Raw genomic sequence first — 17,373 nt, 5'->3', positions numbered from 1 at the left:
AAAAAAAGATTTTTTTAAAGCTAAATAAAAATATAAACAGTAAAATAAACAGACAGGCAGATATGTGTGTGTGAGTGTGTTTGTATATTTCTATACTATTTGGGGATATGTGGCATCAAAAAGTTACGAATAAAGCACTATACCTCCTTGCTATCCTCTTGGCTGTGGACATCTTCGCTAACAGAGGTCTGCCCGGTTCCGCGGCGCTCAGAAAGTCCCGTGCTCCACCAGTGTTCCCTCCAAGAACCCCCACCTACACCTCCTCCAAGCTTGGGCACCCCGTCCAGCCCCATATCTGAGACGGCCACCTCACCCATCTCCTTCTTCACCCCACTGTGGAAGTCCAGGAGAGGCGAGGTGGAGGGCTTTTTCAGAGACTGAGCAATTGGGGTGTAGGGGAGAGCGGAGAGCGGGGAGCCCAGGAGCTTTGAGCCCAGCAGCGAGAGATCTGTCGGGGCCATAGAGCTGGCCTTCAATACGGGCTCCAGAGCCACCTGCTGGGCCTCCATCTCCCTCCGAGCCTGCTCAAGGATGGAGCGAATGTTCTCGTCAGAGTTGCTGGAGGAGGACGGAGGCTGAGAATTCTCAACTGCAGGAACAGAAGACAACATGTAAGTGGTCACAATCTGTTTTACCAATAAATCACCATATTAGTACTCAAAAAACAGCCTACATAAAAAGAACTATTCTGGCATTATATAGGCTACTCATCCTCGTGTTTTCCAAACCCATATGACTTACTGTCTTCTGTGGAACACAAAAGTAGAAAAAACTAAGATTGTTTAAAGCTGTCAAGCTTCAAAAATGACAAATAGTTTCATAAAATGGCAAAATCTTGGTCTTTTTGCTATGATACTCTAATGATGTCTCTTATGTTTGGACCGTATACTTCTAAAGCATGGAAAATAGTAGCGTTAACATTCAAAAACATCTTTTCTGTTCCACAGAAGAATGAAAGCTTTTCTGGTTTGGAAAGACATGAGGGTGAGTAAATGATGACATACAGTAACTCATGTTGGATGAACTACTCATAGGGTGCCAGTAAGATATTGCTGCCCTATGTTACCCAATAAAACTGTACAATAAATTTGGAGATTAATGTAAATGTAATATATACTGTATATAATGCTATAATAGTGAAATGAACTCTCTGTAAAGAGCTTAAGAACATTTAATACATTTAAAGACGTCAGTTTTCTGTGAGTTAGAACATAAAAGATTTCTCAACGTGTATATACACTGGGTTTTTCATTGATGTATATATATAAAACATACATCCGTCATAAATCTCCATGACTCAGACTGATTTATGACAGTGAGAAGTTAATTGGAAGCAGTAGCGCTCTTGGCGTGAGGGTAAAATCTGGGGGGAAACTTTCAACAGACAGCACAAAACCTCACCAAGTCTTAGACTGTGTGCATATATTTGGAAATAGCTGCCCGACCCTCTGTGGTAACCTGATCGCCGTTGCCTCTCCCCCACGCCGTCTGTAGTGGCAGGTGGGGAAGAGACAGTTAGTTTAATTCCGTTACACAAGCTTGGACAGGAAAAGGTAAAAGTGGGAATTTTAAACACTCAAAACAGGGAGGATACGACTCAGTATGTTATTGACTGATATAATCATTTGTTTTAGACATTGCAATTACAGTTTTAGCCAACATACATTACTGTCCAAAAGTTTTCTGAAAGGAGTCACCAAGGCTGCATTTATCAAAACTACAGTCAAAACAGTAATATTATCATTTTTGATATTTTTTAATTGTCATTCACTTTAATGGTAAATCTGAATATTCAGTGTCACATGATCCTTCAGAAAATGTTCTAATATGCTGATTTGGTGCTCAAGAAACATTCTATCATCATTGTTTAAAAAACAGTTGCGCTGCTTCATTTTGTTGGAAACCTTCATTTATTTTTAAAACATTCAAAAGAACAGCATTCATCTGAGATTTAATGCATCCTTAAAGGAGTTCACCTTTAAAAAAACTTTTGCTGATAATTTACTCACCCCCATGTCATCCAAGATATCCACGTCTTTCTTTCTTCAGTCGAAAAGAAATTAAGGTTTTTGATGAAAACATTGCAGGATTTTCTCCATATAATGGATTTCAATGGGGTCCAAACGGTTCAAGGTCCAAATGAGAGTTTCAGTGCAGCTTCAAAGGGCTTTAAACGACCCCAGACGATGAATAAGGGTCTTATCTAGCGAAACGATCGCTCATTTAAAAAATAAATAAAAAGTTTAAGTTTTATAAGCACAAATGCTCGCCTTGCTCTGTTCCGTGATGAGCGTTTGTGACCAAATCAAAATCAACAAATCTTTTTTCGAGCAATAACTCGAAGGGTCCTAGATAAGACCTTTATTCATCGTCTGGTGTCGTTTAAAGCCCTTTGATGCTGCACTGAAACTCTCATGTGGACCTTGAACCGTTTGGACCCCATTGAAGTCCATTATATGGAATGTTTTCATCAAAAACCTTAATTTCTTTTCGACTGAACAAAGAAAGACGTGGACATCTTGGATGACGTGTTTTTTTTAAAAGTGAACTATTTTAATAAAATGTATTAAAATAAATAAAAAACACCCTTACCAACCCTAACCTTTTGAACAGTAGTGCATTATATTAGTATGACGATGCTACAATCAGTTCTACATCAGAAAACCTACTGGTTCATTTAGAAAAAGTGAATGCAAGAATGATCGTAATCAGGTGACAAAAGTGAGTCCAACAGGTTAAACAGGTTGTTGGTCAACGGAAAACAGCTGTGAATGCCTGGACCCTTGTTTTCCTGATGGCGTATAAAGACTCACCTGCTTTCTGCACTTGTAACTCTCTCTTGGCCTGCTCCAAGATGGACTTGATGGCTTCATCAGAGCCGGTCTCAGGTGTGCGGATTCGCGTAGTGATGTTACCTGTGAAGACACAACAAGGAGTGCGTGTGAGACATCACGTGTAGATCTGTTTTGTTCTGAAATGGAGCACAATTTACAACCTTTCAGATTAAAAACAGCAAAAAAATATATTGCTACGCTCTTAACTATTTCAGTTTGAACAGGTGCAAACACAAGCTTACTTAAACAACAAATCTATGCGGTATGCTAAAATAAGGCTGGCACTTTTTTACGTTATGGAAATGCAATCCTGCAACGGCACAGAACTAAAAAACCATTAGCAATCGTTTGCTTGTCTATAATACTGTGTGTATCAGCACCTGCACTGCCCCTGGCTACAGCAGCACTTCCTGTGTGAGGACTGAAACCTTTTCCTGTCCTCCACAAGTCCACAGAACAAAGAGTCGGTGAGATTTGGACAAACTCCATGAGAAACAACAGAGCTTGTGTGGAAGTATCATCAGACGGGTCGGCGCAATAATAATAAATATGGACAGAGAGAGAGAGAGAGAGAGGGGAAAAGGTGGCAGAGGGAAGAGCCCAATGAGCAGTGGGCAACAGGGCAAGGTCAGAGTCACTGGTGTGTGATGAGAGCAGCTGGACAAGTGTGTGAGGTGGAAGTAATGCTCTCTCGCCCTTTCTCTCTCTCACGCACACACACACACACTCAGAAACACACACAAGGCTAGCCACCCACAGCGCCGCCCTAGGGGAAACTCAACCACCAGTTGTAATGTGGTGGCACTGTGGATCTGCCTGAAGGATTCTGCCACACGCACACATATATAAACACACAAGCTGACCACAAAATAACAGGACATACTTCTCAAGGACCTCCGTGATGGAAAGTTACATTGGTTTAGACTTGATAACACTCACACAAAGTTTTTCCACAGTTTGAAAACTAATCTATGAAGTCAAAGGTGTAGCATTTATTGTGAACAGCCGTCTTCAGACAGACGGAACGAGATGTTTCTTTAATTCCAGACAGACTTCTCCCAGTCCGGTCTGTCTCACTCACTTGTTTTGCAACAGATTCCAGGCCAGAGATTGAGAAGAAACAGACCAGCACAACAAAAACATACAGACAGAGCGGATCTGACACTCCAGAAACTCGTAACACGAGAGGGAAGGCGTGAGACAGACCTGGCCGTGTGGAGCCTTCCGAGCCGGTTCTTCGCTTCGGAACATCCTGAAATACTCTGTTCAGGTTCTGGCCTGGGTTCTCTGTTGGAAAACAAGTGGCGGAAGATAGAAATAAAGTAAGACCAAGCCCTAAACTTCTGCTGTCAGTTGTCCAATCATCTCCAGGGCTCAACAATAAGAATATGACCAACCTATGAGAGACAGAAATGTCACCTGTCCCATCAGTCTAGTGTTGCAGCATCACTGCGTTTGGAATTTGAATTCACCTGATTTAGATGTGACACTATGGTTGTTTAGCTAGTTTTGTTGTATTTTGCACAGAATGACTAGTTTTCATCAATTACATTGCACAATGTGTGTGCATAAATCCATAGCTTTCAGAGTTATTTAGTAATTTTATCATTTCTAGAACTTACTGCAAATGAAAAACCTAAATTATATTTTTTTACTTTGGTGAAGAAAATATATTTTTATTTTTATCGTTTAATTAAAAAAAAAAAAATAGTTCTGCTTTCCAGAAAAAAAATGTTTTATATATTGTTTAATTAATTTAAATAATCCGTCAAACGATTAATCACATCCAAAATAAAAGTTTGTGTTTACATAATATATGTGGGTGCATTGTGTATGATTATCTTGTATATACCGTATATATATATAATACACACATATGCATGTATATTTAAGAAAAAAAATATTATATATAATATAAATTATATACAGTATATACATGAAAATATTTCTTAAATATATACAAGCATGTGTGTGTATTTATATATATAAAATAATCATATACAGTGCACGCACATATATTATGTAAACACAAACTTTTATTTTGGATGCGATTAATCGCGATTAAACGTTTGACAGCCCTAAATTACAATTAAAAACACCAATAAAAATAGACATTAAAAACACAAATAATAAGAATGAATATATTTAGAGAGAAAAAAAAAAGGATTTTCTTTCTGAAAACCGGAAAATTTTAAATAAACTTTTAATTTAATAAATATAGAAACATTCTTTTGAAAAGCATAAAAAATATTTAAAGTTTTGGCTAATAATAATAATAATATCTCTCTCTATAAAAAATAGGGTGAGAAAAAAAGAGAAATCTCATTGTTGAGCTCTGATCTTATATAGATGTCAGAATGTCTTCACCACAGTCAGTTTTGGAAACACTTAGTAATTCTAATCCAAAGTAATACCTTTACATGACCTGATAAGTGTAAATATCCTTTGAATGGTAGTTTGTTAAGCTTAAACACAAATCGACCTAGTCTGACCTCAAACAAAGCCACCTGCACCCTGCAGAACTCACTCGAGTGATTACTTCAACGTTAATGTGCTCCTTTAGCCCAGGTCTTTGATGTGAATGAATGGGTTTTAAGGATTTTACAAAGTTCCTACTCCCATGGGAGACCACAAGCCGACGCTATGGAGGCAGACAGCCAGACCAGACTTCCTTGAAGACGCTCCAAACCGGTGTGCAGACGCACGGGCAGCACAGTCAGCCTTTTTCAGCTCCGGCTCCGTTTCAAAACTACTGCCTCACAGCTAGACTGAACAAACTTAGACTCGGCTCAACACGGCTTCGAGGATTCACAGCCAACTGCCCTCATATGCAAGTACTCTCGCTCACGCTGGGCTCGGCCTTGATTTGTTCGCTCTAGCTGTGAAGCACAGACTTGAGGCAAAACATAGCGCTCGCAAACCCCTCTGAACTTCCTCTTCACCCGTAGGCTGAGACCGAAATGAAAGAAAGGGTAGACTCCTGAAGTTTAGCTCTAATCAACAAGCCGCCTGTGCCAACTGAGAGTACTAATAGCGTTTCCGTCAGAATCTAGTGTCTGGTCTCTATGGGCGTCATGTAAGACTCTCCATTTTGAAGGTCATGTGGATGAAAGGGTTAGGGTTAGCCTAAAGCTTATCCAAAGGGAATCACGAAAGCCTGTTTTCAGCCAAAGTCAAAGTGAATGAATGAATTCACGATTGTGCCTTCTTTATACATCACGACTGACACGTCATACCTTACAAATGTGAGCTTTTTTGAACCTCACAAATGAACCTTGCGACTTTATCCCTCACAAATATGACTTCATACCTCACAATTGGGACTACAAATACCTCAAAAACATCACAAATATCTTAAAAATGTGTTAATTTGGTTCTTATTTAAAATTTTCTCTCACAATTATTATTTTTTTTTTACCCTCAGGCAGAAACAAGCTTCCATAAGCACTTCCCTCTCGTTATTGCACATATTCGACTATGTATCGTATCCGATTCTCTGCGAGGATGCTAACATTAGTGTGTCCATGTTGAAGTTGCTTACATATGATGTTATAATGTTTGAAAATAAACACGAGTTGGGTCTTTTCCTCAAGCTCTGTTACTGACCTCTCTGCCTGCCCTGGATGCTCCTCAGCGCCAGGATGTTCTGCTCATCAGACAGGAAGTGCTTCATCTTGTGAAACGGCTCTTTGCCACGGATGGTTAACTTGCTCCAGGGTTTGGGCCGGGCCAGAATCTCACTGACGGAGCCTTGGGACAGACCCAGAACGTAATGGCCGAACACACGCTGACCGATGTTGTGTTTGATCAGCTGCTCCTTGACCTGTCGGGCGATCTCAGCCGTGTCCATTTCCTCGCCTTCCGACGTACTGCCCGCGCCCTCCGACTGGCTGGGGGAGGGCGCCATGCCGTTAACCTCGGGGCTGCCCGCTGACTGAGGGGGTAGGGGGCTGGAGAGAGAGTTGGTTGTAGCGTAATGGGGCGGCCCGAACAGCACAGAACTTGGAGAAGGGTCCTGGAGGGCTTTGGTGTAGATGGTTTGCATGAGCTGCCTCTGGAGAAGAGAGTTGAGTGCCATTTTGCCAGCCAGTGGGGGGAACGTGGCGCCCACGCTGGCCATGCCGGGGGTAAAGAAGTCTGGCCCGATGCCCGTGGGGGAAAAGGGGTGGGTACCGTTGGCACTGGCAGCAGATTCGGAGGTAGCGGTGCCCGTCCTCATCAAAAGCTGAGGGGAGGGAGGAGGAGGAGACCCCTGGAGTGTGGTAGGGACCGGAGTGGCAGGAAGACGCTGAGGGTTCTCCACTGTAGTTTCTTTACTTTTCCGGCCCAATGCACCTGTAAAACAAAACCACGGGTGACGAGGAAAATCATTTAGATTGATCCGTTCCAGTTCCGTTTTTGAGCACGCAAATCACGACTTCAAACCGCGACTCACGACTTTGTAGCGTTCCAAGCCAGTCACGCCAAAATACCTGAGCTTGATGCAAACAAACCAGCATGGCGGACCTTCCAGGGCTTATGCGCATTTGTAATCATTTCTGTTGCTTACTCCTTGTTTATGAGGGAAACGGAGGAAAAACGCTGCATAAGGCAAGATAAGCTGTTATACCTTTTATTTGACTTTATTTGTATATTTGGAAATGTATTCCCAGATAGCAAACTGACATCGAAACAACGTTGATCTGACATTGTTTTGCTCATCGAATTAACGTTGAACCAACGTCAGACGCGTCATTCTTTCAAAACTAACGGAAAATCAACTTGAAATCAACGTTATGAAAGCAAACCAATTTTCGATTTTCATTTAGCTTTGAAGAATGCCGCGTCTGACGTTGGTTCGACGTTAATTCGATGAGCAAAATCAACGTTGTTTCGATGTCATGAGAGACGTCGTTTCCACGTTGATTCAATGTCAGTTTGCTGTCTGGGTTTGGTGCACTCATGGACTGAATGGATGGACTGATGGAACTAGTTAACGTTATATTGTCCTAAAGTGTATTCTCACCGTGTACCGCCTGCAGAAACGCTGCCATTGTTATTTTGCATGGTTTCGCTGGCTATGTGACGTCAGAGTTCGTAACAGGGCGTTATCTACTGTATCTATATTGACTGCCGTTTCAGTGCACTTTCACCGGTGTAACGTTGGAAAAACACGGGTTACAGGTTCCCTGGAACGCGGCATAAATATATTTAAGAGATAAATGTAGAGTAAAAGATTATTTTGAATCATATTAAAGGGGTTTATTTTTTAAACTTACAGTACATTCACTCATTACATGGCTACTTAATTAATTAATTAAGAAATATTCAAATATTGAGTAAAGTTGACATAAAATTTGGTGAAAGAAAGAGAACATCCCAGAGATACAACTAGCAATAGGAATCGGTTAACTGGGACAGTTTACATATTATTATACAAAAATATGTAACTTGAAAAATATTACTCCCCCCCCCCCCCCCACCACCCCACCACCAAATACAAATAAAAAACATGAGCAGAAACAAAGCACCAAACACTTGCTCTGCACACTTCAAGGAAATCTGTGGTGTATGTGTGCGCATGTGCCAGAGGCTGACGTTTAACACTGATCTCCTCTGAGGTCTGTAGACTAGCAGGCATGTCCAGAGATATCAGGCCAGGCAACTGTGCGTGGGCTACCTGCTCATGCTGTGGAGACTGTTCACTGCAAGGGATTGTGGGTGTCAGTACAGTTATCCTTTTTGCCATGACAAAACACCTCTGCTGTGTGCGCTTCCATAACAATACCATCACTTTACACAACGGTGACAAAATCAATATCCAGCGCAATAGAATTCTGTTGGTTGTCAGAGACAGATACTTGCTACGATCACAGATGACTCTCTGTCATTGCCGTCAGCAGCGAATGCCAGGTTTAAAAATGCTAAATTTGTGATGGAAAGTCACATTTAAAACGCAAATTAAATGTATGATCTCCATAGGGGTGTCCAGAGGTGTTCTGTAATGACATTTTCAACCTCACACATACAGAGTGTAGTCGAAAGGGCAGGAAAAGGGAAATAAGGCCTAATTATCACATTGGTCTCCCCTAGCCGTTCAGGATTTATGCAAGCCCCAGGTGACCTGATCTCCTACATACCAAATCCTAATATGTTCCTGCCTTTAGAAAAGGGTGAACTGACCTTAACAACAGGGTTGCCTCCAAACCTGACTCGTCACTATACGTATGATCTGTTACGATATTTATTCTTTTTTTTTCTTGGGGCCAAATAAAATCATTCAGCTAAAGTTCTGAAAGTTTTTTTTTTTAAGGTCATGTTGCACATCCTGCAGGATTTTAGGTGAAGTTAGGTTTGGAAAAAAATAAATCAATAAAAGCTGCAAAAGCTGCAATTTCCCAGCAACTAGAAGTTAATGTTCCTCAGAAGAGGCTGGACACTGGAAACTCACCACTGAAGTCACTGTTGGCCAGTCGTTTCAATGCGATCTCTGACAGCTGGCTATGGTCTTTCCCTGTCAGCAACATCTCCAAAGGCTTGGACGAGTCCTAAAATGAAGGATAGATGAGGGAGAGAAAAAAAACACAGGAAGGAAGGAAACAGATAGGAAGGGGGAAAGGAAGTGAGGAAGGAAGTAAAAAGGAAGAAGTCAATTGAAGGAACAAAAACAAAAAGAAAGTTATAGAAAGGAAGGAAGTAAGGAAGGAAGGAAGGAAAGGAAGTGAGAAAGGAAGGAAGAATAAAAAGAGAAATGAAGCCATAAAGAAACAAGGAAAGTTACGGGAAGGAAGTAAAGCAGGAAGGAAGGAAGGAAACAGACAGGAAGGAAAAGAAATGAAGGAAGAAGAAGAGAAATGAAGGCATAAAAAACAAGGAAAGTTATGGGAAGGAAGGGAGGGAGGGTGTAAGGAAGTAAGGACGGAAGGAAGGAAGGGAGGAAGGAAGGAAGGAAGGAAGGGAGGAAGGAAGAAAGGAAGGAAGGGAGGGTGGAAGGAAGGAAGGAAGGAAGAAGAGAAATGAAGGCATACAAACAAGGAAAGTTATGGGAAGGAAAGAAGGAAGGGAGGGAGGGAGGGAGGGTGGAAAGAAGGAAGGGAGGGAGGGAGGGAGGGAGGGAGGGAGGGTGGAAGGGAGGGAGGGAGGGAGGAAGGAAGAAAGGAAGAAGAGAAATGAAGGCATAAAAAACAAGGAAAGTTATGGGAAGGAAAGAAGGAAGGGAGGGAGGGAGGGTGGAAGGAAGGAAGGAAGGAAGAAAGGAAAGAAGGAAGTAAGGACGGAAGGAAGGTAGGAAGAAAGGAAGGAAGGAAGAAAGGAAGGAAAGAAGGGAGGGTGGAAGGAAGGAAGGAAGGAAGGAAGGAAGGAAGGAAGGAAGAAGAGAAATGAAGGCATAAAAAACAAGGAAAGTTATGGGAAGGAAAGAAGGAAGGGGGTGGAAGGAAGGAAGGGAGGGTGGAAGGAAAGGAGGAAGGAAGAAAGGGAGGTAGAAAGGAAGGGTGGAAGGAAGGAAGGGAGGGTGGAAGGAAAGGAGGAAGGAAGAAAGGAAGGGTGAAGGAAGGAAGGGAGGGAGGAAGGGAGGAAACAGACAGGAAGGAAAAGAAAGGAAGTGAGAAAGGAAGGAAGAAGAAAGAAGAGAAATGAAGGCATAAAGAAACAAGGAAAGTTATGAGAAGGAAGGAAGGACAGAAGGGATATGAAGGATGAAAGAAACAAAAGCAAAGTTATGGAAAGGAAAGAAATAAATAAACGGGGGAAGAAAATTAAAAAAGTGAGGAAATGAAAGGAAGGAAGTGACGAATAAAGGAAGGGAACAGAAAGGCAGGAAAATAAAAGAAATGAGGAATTGAGGGAGAAAGAATATAAAGGAAGAATAAAAGAATGAAAACAAGGGCAAAAAAATTATGTATTTAGAGAAAAAGATAATAATATTAATGTCTTTTTTCTCTCTAAATAAACAAGTACAAATTCATGACGTGACATTCAGGATTTAAAAAGCATCAAAGCCAATAAAACATGCTGCCTTTTACTATTATAATGCATTTAAAGGACAAATCCATCCAAAATCAACTTTATTTCCAACGGCACGACGTCTTACCTGTGCTGAAGAGTGATGATCTGAGGAGTTGTGCTCGATTGATTTCAGGGTGCTGGCGAGAGTAAAAGAAAAAAAAGTGTACGTATTAAAATAACGGTGCTACAAGCATAAAACATGTCTTCACTTTCCGTTTCAGGTCAAGAACTGAAAGCTCGGCTCAGCGTTCGTGAATCGAAACATTTCTGACACCTACAATCACGTTACCCGAATGAACCTGTGTGCCTAGCTGCACTCAACCCAGCGCTGATCTGTTATCTATGGATTAAACAGGACCATTTTCAAAAGCCTTTTGGGTGAAAACACTCATTATATCACAGTGGAATGTGCCTCGAGTAGACAACAAGCTATCAATATACATTCAGCAAAGCGGCTTTTTAGGCCGATCATCAGACAAGCACGGATCTTAACAACACCCTCTATTCATGGATTACTTGCTTTATAAGTCCCAATTGGGAATATTACGCCTAAAATCGAGTTATGCAACGGACAGCCAGACATCTCCCGGACTCTCCCAACACACACACACACCGATAGCACAGACGAGCAGCCGAGCCAAAAACACACACATCACTCAATTAGGTTATCGCCGATGCAAACTACGTTAGCCTCCTCATTACAGCTGTGGCTGGAGATGAAACGCAGCAATCGCTCAGTCCTGTGCAGAAAACACTCCGACAACAAAGCGTGCTTAATCCGCTTTTCTCAAAAATAAGACCCAATACTCCTCGCATACCTAAGGTTCTTTGAATTTATTACACAGAAACGGAGATTACCGCAGAGTAAAATTCCTTCTGGTAAAATATGGGAATAAAAGATCCTGGGCGGTTCATATCTCAGCTGGCTGTACTACATCAGATCAAATTCAGTACGTCTGACTGTAAAGTTCAAGACCACCAGGTAATGAGAACTCATAGTTCGAGCCCTGCAGCGAGGAAGGATGGGAAAGATACATGCATAATGGAGAGGCAGATAAAGGTTAAGAATGGTCTGAGGGCCTGAAATTATAAAGGTGGACAGAACATGACCAGATCAGGTCACTCCAAGCAAAACCTTTGCTTATTTAGACCCACCATACAGTCAAATCATGGTGTTACGTGCTTGGATATCACGTTTAGGTTGATGCAACGTTCCCCTCAGAGGTAAAATGATGTTAATGATGCTAAAATATTCACGCGTATGAGAAGGAAAAGGCTAAAGCATCAGGATTATTTTTGCTGACAGAATTAGTGCTTTAGAACTTACCCGAGTTCTCGTTTGATCTCCTCGTAGTCTGACTGCTCTTGAAGCTTTTCTTCGAGATGCTGGGGAGGGGAAAAGGCAGATATACTCATTTAGAAGCAAAATTGCAATGTGAATCAGTGTTTTTATACACTAAAAAAATGCATAATATTCACTTTAGAGAGGCACTTTAAATCAATATTCCGATGGAAATTCGGTCAATTGACTCTTTTTGGAGATTGATAGACATGGTCATAATGAACTTAAGGAGCTGCATAGAGGATCTTCCAAAAATGTTCCAGCATACGAGTTTGGGATAGGTAAGTAATGGCAGATTTCTTTTGTGGAATATCCTTATAATGGGCTCAGAATACATAGAATTTAAACAGATACAAACCACGAATCATGTCTTTCCCATTTAAAAAAAAAAGTATTATTATTGATGATAAAATTACAAATAAATTCAATTAAAAATGAAACTGAAACCACAATACTTTTGTTGATGTACAACACCGTTCAGAAGTTTGGGGTTAGTCAGACTTAATATTAGTCATATTTTAATTCAGCAAGGATGCATTAAATTGATCAAAAGTGATAGTAGCAATACTTATAATCTGCCAAAATATTTCTAATATTTTTTATATTTTAAAATATATATATATATAAAAAAACTGTTCCTTTAAATTGTAATAATATTTCACAGTATTACAGCTTTACTGTAATTGCTTTTTGGTGACCAAAACTAAATAACTGAAACACACGGGCAAGTCACTCTGGATAAGAGTTTTGTATAGATATTTTTTCCATTCTCATATATTTCAAACTGTGTAAATATTACGAAATTAAGTGTACAAATTTAGCTATTTTGTGCACATTTATTTTTAATGTTTATTTGCCATCTTTAAATTGCTATATGCTTCGGCTTTATATCAGCCATTCTGCTTTCTATTACCACTATTCTGTATGCGTGTTCAGAATGTGTATGCGCTGAATGAATCCGGCCGCACTGCACATGCTCAGATTCTTCAGCAGGACTTGAGTCTGCTACAGGCAGGGCAGATCAGAGCAGTCTCTCCGTGTGAGGCTCAGCGAAGGCTTCGTCTCAGCTCAGTCTCCTGCCATCCAACCAGCTGTCATTCAAACTCGAAACATTCACTACATGGGTCACATGGCTCGTGTGAGCCGCTGCAACATTTACAGGCCTGTCCTGCAGCCGCAGAGCAGAGATCTGACTGCTGCCACGAGCAGGACCATTCGCTTCATCCAACATGAAATGTCGAGTTGAAACAGCCCGTGTCTGGAGTCCAGTGTTAATGTGACTTTAGATGGGTCCATAATGAACCACCAGGCTCATTCACTTGTCCTTGTATCAGCTGTTAGCGAACTAAAGAGGAGCTTATGTATTAATGAGGAGGGCTGTGAGGTACAGTGGTTCATGTAGGTCGAGTTCAAGTGTCGAGGTGTCCATGAGCAAGACACCTAACCCCTTGCATGGTTGACACCGCCATCGGTGTATGAATGAGTGAGTGAATGGGTGAATGTGAGGCAAGCTGTGAAAGCACTTAATAAATGCAGTCCATTTACAGCGATTTTACCACAGTTAAGGAGTGCAATGCAGGAATCTTAATACAGCACTAACACTCTAAACACAAGATCAGAGTATTCAATACTGGCTGGGGGGCACAAATTATGCCCTACTTGACATATTACCTATACAGTGATGTGAATAAGTTTGGACACCCATGCTAAAGTTGCCTAAAAAGAGGAATAAAAAATCATCTTTGGATGTTGATCTTAATGCCTTAATTAGAAAAATGAGGAAAACTCCAACCTTTAGGGACACAAATTTTCTTTGTGAATGAATAATGCATCATAAATAAATAAATGTTTTTCCTTAAAATACATGGTGCATAAGTCAGGACACCCCTATGTTAAATTCCCATAAAGTCAGGCAGATTTTTATATTTTTAAAAGCCAGTTATTTCATGGATCCAGGATAATATGCATCCCCACATCATCACACACCATTCATCATCCCTAGAGATTGGCATGGTTTTACTTCAGTTAGCCTAATAGCTGGTTTGATTTGCATTGAAAGATGATCTTATGGAAAGTACCCCCATGCCAATCTCTAGGTGTGGTGGAAGGTGTGTGATGATGTGGGGATATTTTAATTCCAAAGGCCAAGGGAACTTTATCAGGATGCATATTATCCTGGATCCATGAAATAACTGGCTTTTAAAAATAAAAATCTGCCTGACTCTATGGGAATTTAACATAGGGGTGCCCTGACTTATGCACCATGTATTTTAAGGAAAAACATTTATTTATTTATGATACATTATTCATTCACAAACAAAATTTGTGTCCCTAAAGGTTGGAGTTTTCCTCATTTTTCTAATTAAGGCATTAAGATCAATATCCAAAAGATTATTTTTTATTCCTCCTTTTAGGCAACTTTAGCATACTTATTCCCATCACTGTATTTTGTATTAATATGCTTCATATTAGGCACTGGTCTGACTGACCTTTAGTACGGCCTCTTTGGAGCTCAGCTGCTGCTCAAGCTGACTGATCTGATTGGTGGAGGTCTCGCTGAGCTGGGCCAGACTGGCCTGGAGTCTTTGAACATCCTCTGCCAAACGCTCCACCTCTCTCTCTTTAGCACCCAACTCTGCCTCCAGACTGGTGGACGATAGCGCCTCCAGAGACTTATCCTGTACACACAGATACACACGTTTTACAATGCTGCATTGGCAACGTAAACGGTAACACTACCTGTGCGTTTTCCAAGCAGTGCAATGGGAAGTACTGTTCTGTATAAAATGGGATATATAATTGCACCTGCCTTATCAAGCATGTATACTGTGTAAAGCATTATAATTAGGTTTTTTGAATGCAGTATATTCATAACACCCAATAATTTACATTGAAAATTATTATAACCATAATTAAAATATAACAGTATTATGTTACTTATGTTTATATATTTAAATTATATATTCAAACTTAAATGGTTGTAATTCAAGAATGCTTTGGAATGTATACCCAAGTTTGGTCTTGTTTTAAAGAAAACACTTAGCAGATTATTGTATGAAAAAGTTATGGAAGTTTAAATATTTTACAAAATATTTATTTATTGAGATTTTTTGAGGTGCACTCGTGTCATAAATTACTCTTCCTACATAATTTGGAACACAAAACAGGGGGAGAATATTTATTTAGAAGTCTTTGACCTTTTCAACGATATATAATTTGTCATAATTAGATTAGGATTTACTTGAAATATAGTGAAGTAAATTTAGGCGTCCGAGTAGCGGGACGGTGACAGTTAAGGGGCTACTGCTATAAACATTCATTCATTATTTTTTCAGAATTTATTTACAAACTATAAATAAATTAATATTAAAATGTAATTAATAATTATACAGTGGTCAACATGATCAAATAAAATGTGTGTGTTTACATACACATACATAAAAATAAAATAAAAATACACTATACATTAAAAATATATACTGGCTACACTTATTTACAATGGTATTGTGAATGCATAATGCATTAGCAATATCAGGTATTATATAACAATTTTTTTTTTTTTTACAATTAATCATGATTCAATTATCTTTGAAAACACTAATCTTTTGTTAAATAATATTATTAAGAACGATTACAGTATTAATCAAGATATAATATTTACAACAACACTGTGAATGCTAAAGCACTGGGAATATCTTCATAATGCATTATATATATTTAAGGCTGTGCAAAAATTAATTGCTAGTAATCGCATCCAAAATAAAAGTCTGTGTTTACATAATATATTTGTGTGCGCTGTATATAATTATTGTGTATATATAAATACCTATGGGTGCATGTAAATATTTAAGAATTATTTGAGCTTAAATTCTGTATATATATAAATCCAAATATTTTATATATGAATAACACATTTTCTTAAATATATACATGCATGTGTGTGTACTTATATATACAAAATAATTATAAACAGCACACACAAATGTATTATGTAAACACAGACTTTTATTTTGGATGCGATTAATCGCAATTAATTTTTGCACAGCCCTAAATCATTCCCTTTTTTCTGCCCTTCTCTCTACAGTACAGGCATGCAGAGAGTCACTCTTACCGTTTCCGCTGTTTTCTCGATCTGATTGGATGGTTGCAGTGTCTTGCCAGCTGAAGTGAGCTGCTCCCTCAGACTCACAGCATCCCTCTCTGCTGCCTCGGCCCTCTGTGGGCCACAAACACAACAAACGGGTGAAAAATTGCCATGGTTGAGGATTCATAACCATTATAATCAACTGACGTTTATGACTTGTGAAGACTGGGAGCTAAAAGATCACAGGCCTGGTTTTATATGAAAAATGTTGAACTGAACTCACACTTGGCTGAGTGCTCTAGTATTCAAGCTAAAGTGTGTCAAAGTATGTACGGTTGGTTGATTCACACAATATGCAAATCACTCTGAATTTATTTTAAATAAAGATTGTGGTGTTAATTCATTTGTTGCCCTAGAATGGATCCCTGACCTAAAGACAAAGGTCTGGATTCATGATGAGACTTATAAAATATATATATAGTGTAAAAGCTGCTTAAAGCGTTCAACCTTTAGCTGCACCAAATCCAACACCACCATCTTTATGCATTTATGGTAATGACAAGCTAAATTATGCAAATTTATTCTAAACGTCTACGTAACAAGTCTTACCAAATGTTCTTTTTTCTGTTGATTGGAATAATAATGCTAATGAAAACAATGATTATAAACTTTTTACTCGGGTGTTTGTTTATTGCTTGCCCTACATTTTCAAAAACATAAAAGTGTATAATTTTTAGATAAGCAAAGAGCTTACAAAACTTTTGAGTATTTTAGCAAGAAATAAGTCAAGACGAAATCACAAATAAATACAAAATAAAACAGATCTCTTTCCCAAACATATAAGGTCAGAAAAGCAATAGACTGATGATAAAACAAAATCCATAAAAAAGGCAAGAGATTCTTTATATTGCATCACATAAAAGATCTGATATTCATTTAGATTTAGCTGTTGGGGCTCACAGCTCAAAAAAGTGAAGGCAATGATGGATTTCTTCCAAAAGGAAAGCAGATAGAGGGAATTAGGATGTGTAGAACTTGGATATATGTGACTCCAATGAAGTTGTGTGATAATAATAGAAATTTGCAAACTAGCACGACAACTTCCATACAGTCCATTAGACCGGAGG

General features: G+C 39.5%; 1 protein-coding gene and 1 long non-coding RNA gene across 13 annotated transcripts in view; one reads left to right on the top strand and one right to left on the bottom strand.

Annotated features, from left to right (window-relative positions):
- cux1a (cut like homeobox 1a) overlaps positions 1–17,373 on the bottom strand; it is a 134,810-nt gene that overhangs the window by 23,748 nt on the left and 93,689 nt on the right. For 7 of the 12 annotated variants that reach the window (XM_039676623.2, XM_089126135.1, XM_089126140.1 and 4 more), the window contains 10 exons: positions 16,274–16,378; positions 14,652–14,840; positions 12,148–12,206; positions 10,906–10,957; positions 9,265–9,361; positions 6,441–7,169; positions 4,041–4,121; positions 2,814–2,915; positions 1,402–1,488; positions 144–589 (listed from right to left, as the gene is read on the bottom strand). In XM_039676623.2, the coding sequence (XP_039532557.2) occupies positions 144–589; positions 1,402–1,488; positions 2,814–2,915; positions 4,041–4,121; positions 6,441–7,169; positions 9,265–9,361; positions 10,906–10,957; positions 12,148–12,206; positions 14,652–14,840; positions 16,274–16,378 (1,947 nt within the window). The remainder of the gene's footprint in view (positions 1–143; positions 590–1,401; positions 1,489–2,813; positions 2,916–4,040; positions 4,122–6,440; positions 7,170–9,264; positions 9,362–10,905; positions 10,958–12,147; positions 12,207–14,651; positions 14,841–16,273; positions 16,379–17,373) is intronic. The other 5 variants (XM_089126137.1, XM_039676627.2, XM_089126136.1 and 2 more) reach the window with 3 other exon arrangements.
- LOC120482368 (uncharacterized) lies at positions 521–16,914 on the top strand. Its single transcript, XR_016149436.1, has 2 exons — positions 521–611; positions 16,247–16,914. It is a non-coding gene; the product is annotated as an uncharacterized LOC120482368 (long non-coding RNA).

Source organism: Pimephales promelas, chromosome 23 (assembly GCF_988280905.1).
Source record: "Pimephales promelas chromosome 23, fPimPro1.hap1.1, whole genome shotgun sequence".
Classification (NCBI taxonomy): domain Eukaryota; kingdom Metazoa; phylum Chordata; class Actinopteri; order Cypriniformes; family Leuciscidae; genus Pimephales; species Pimephales promelas.
This window is presented reverse-complemented; position numbering and strand designations above follow the sequence as displayed.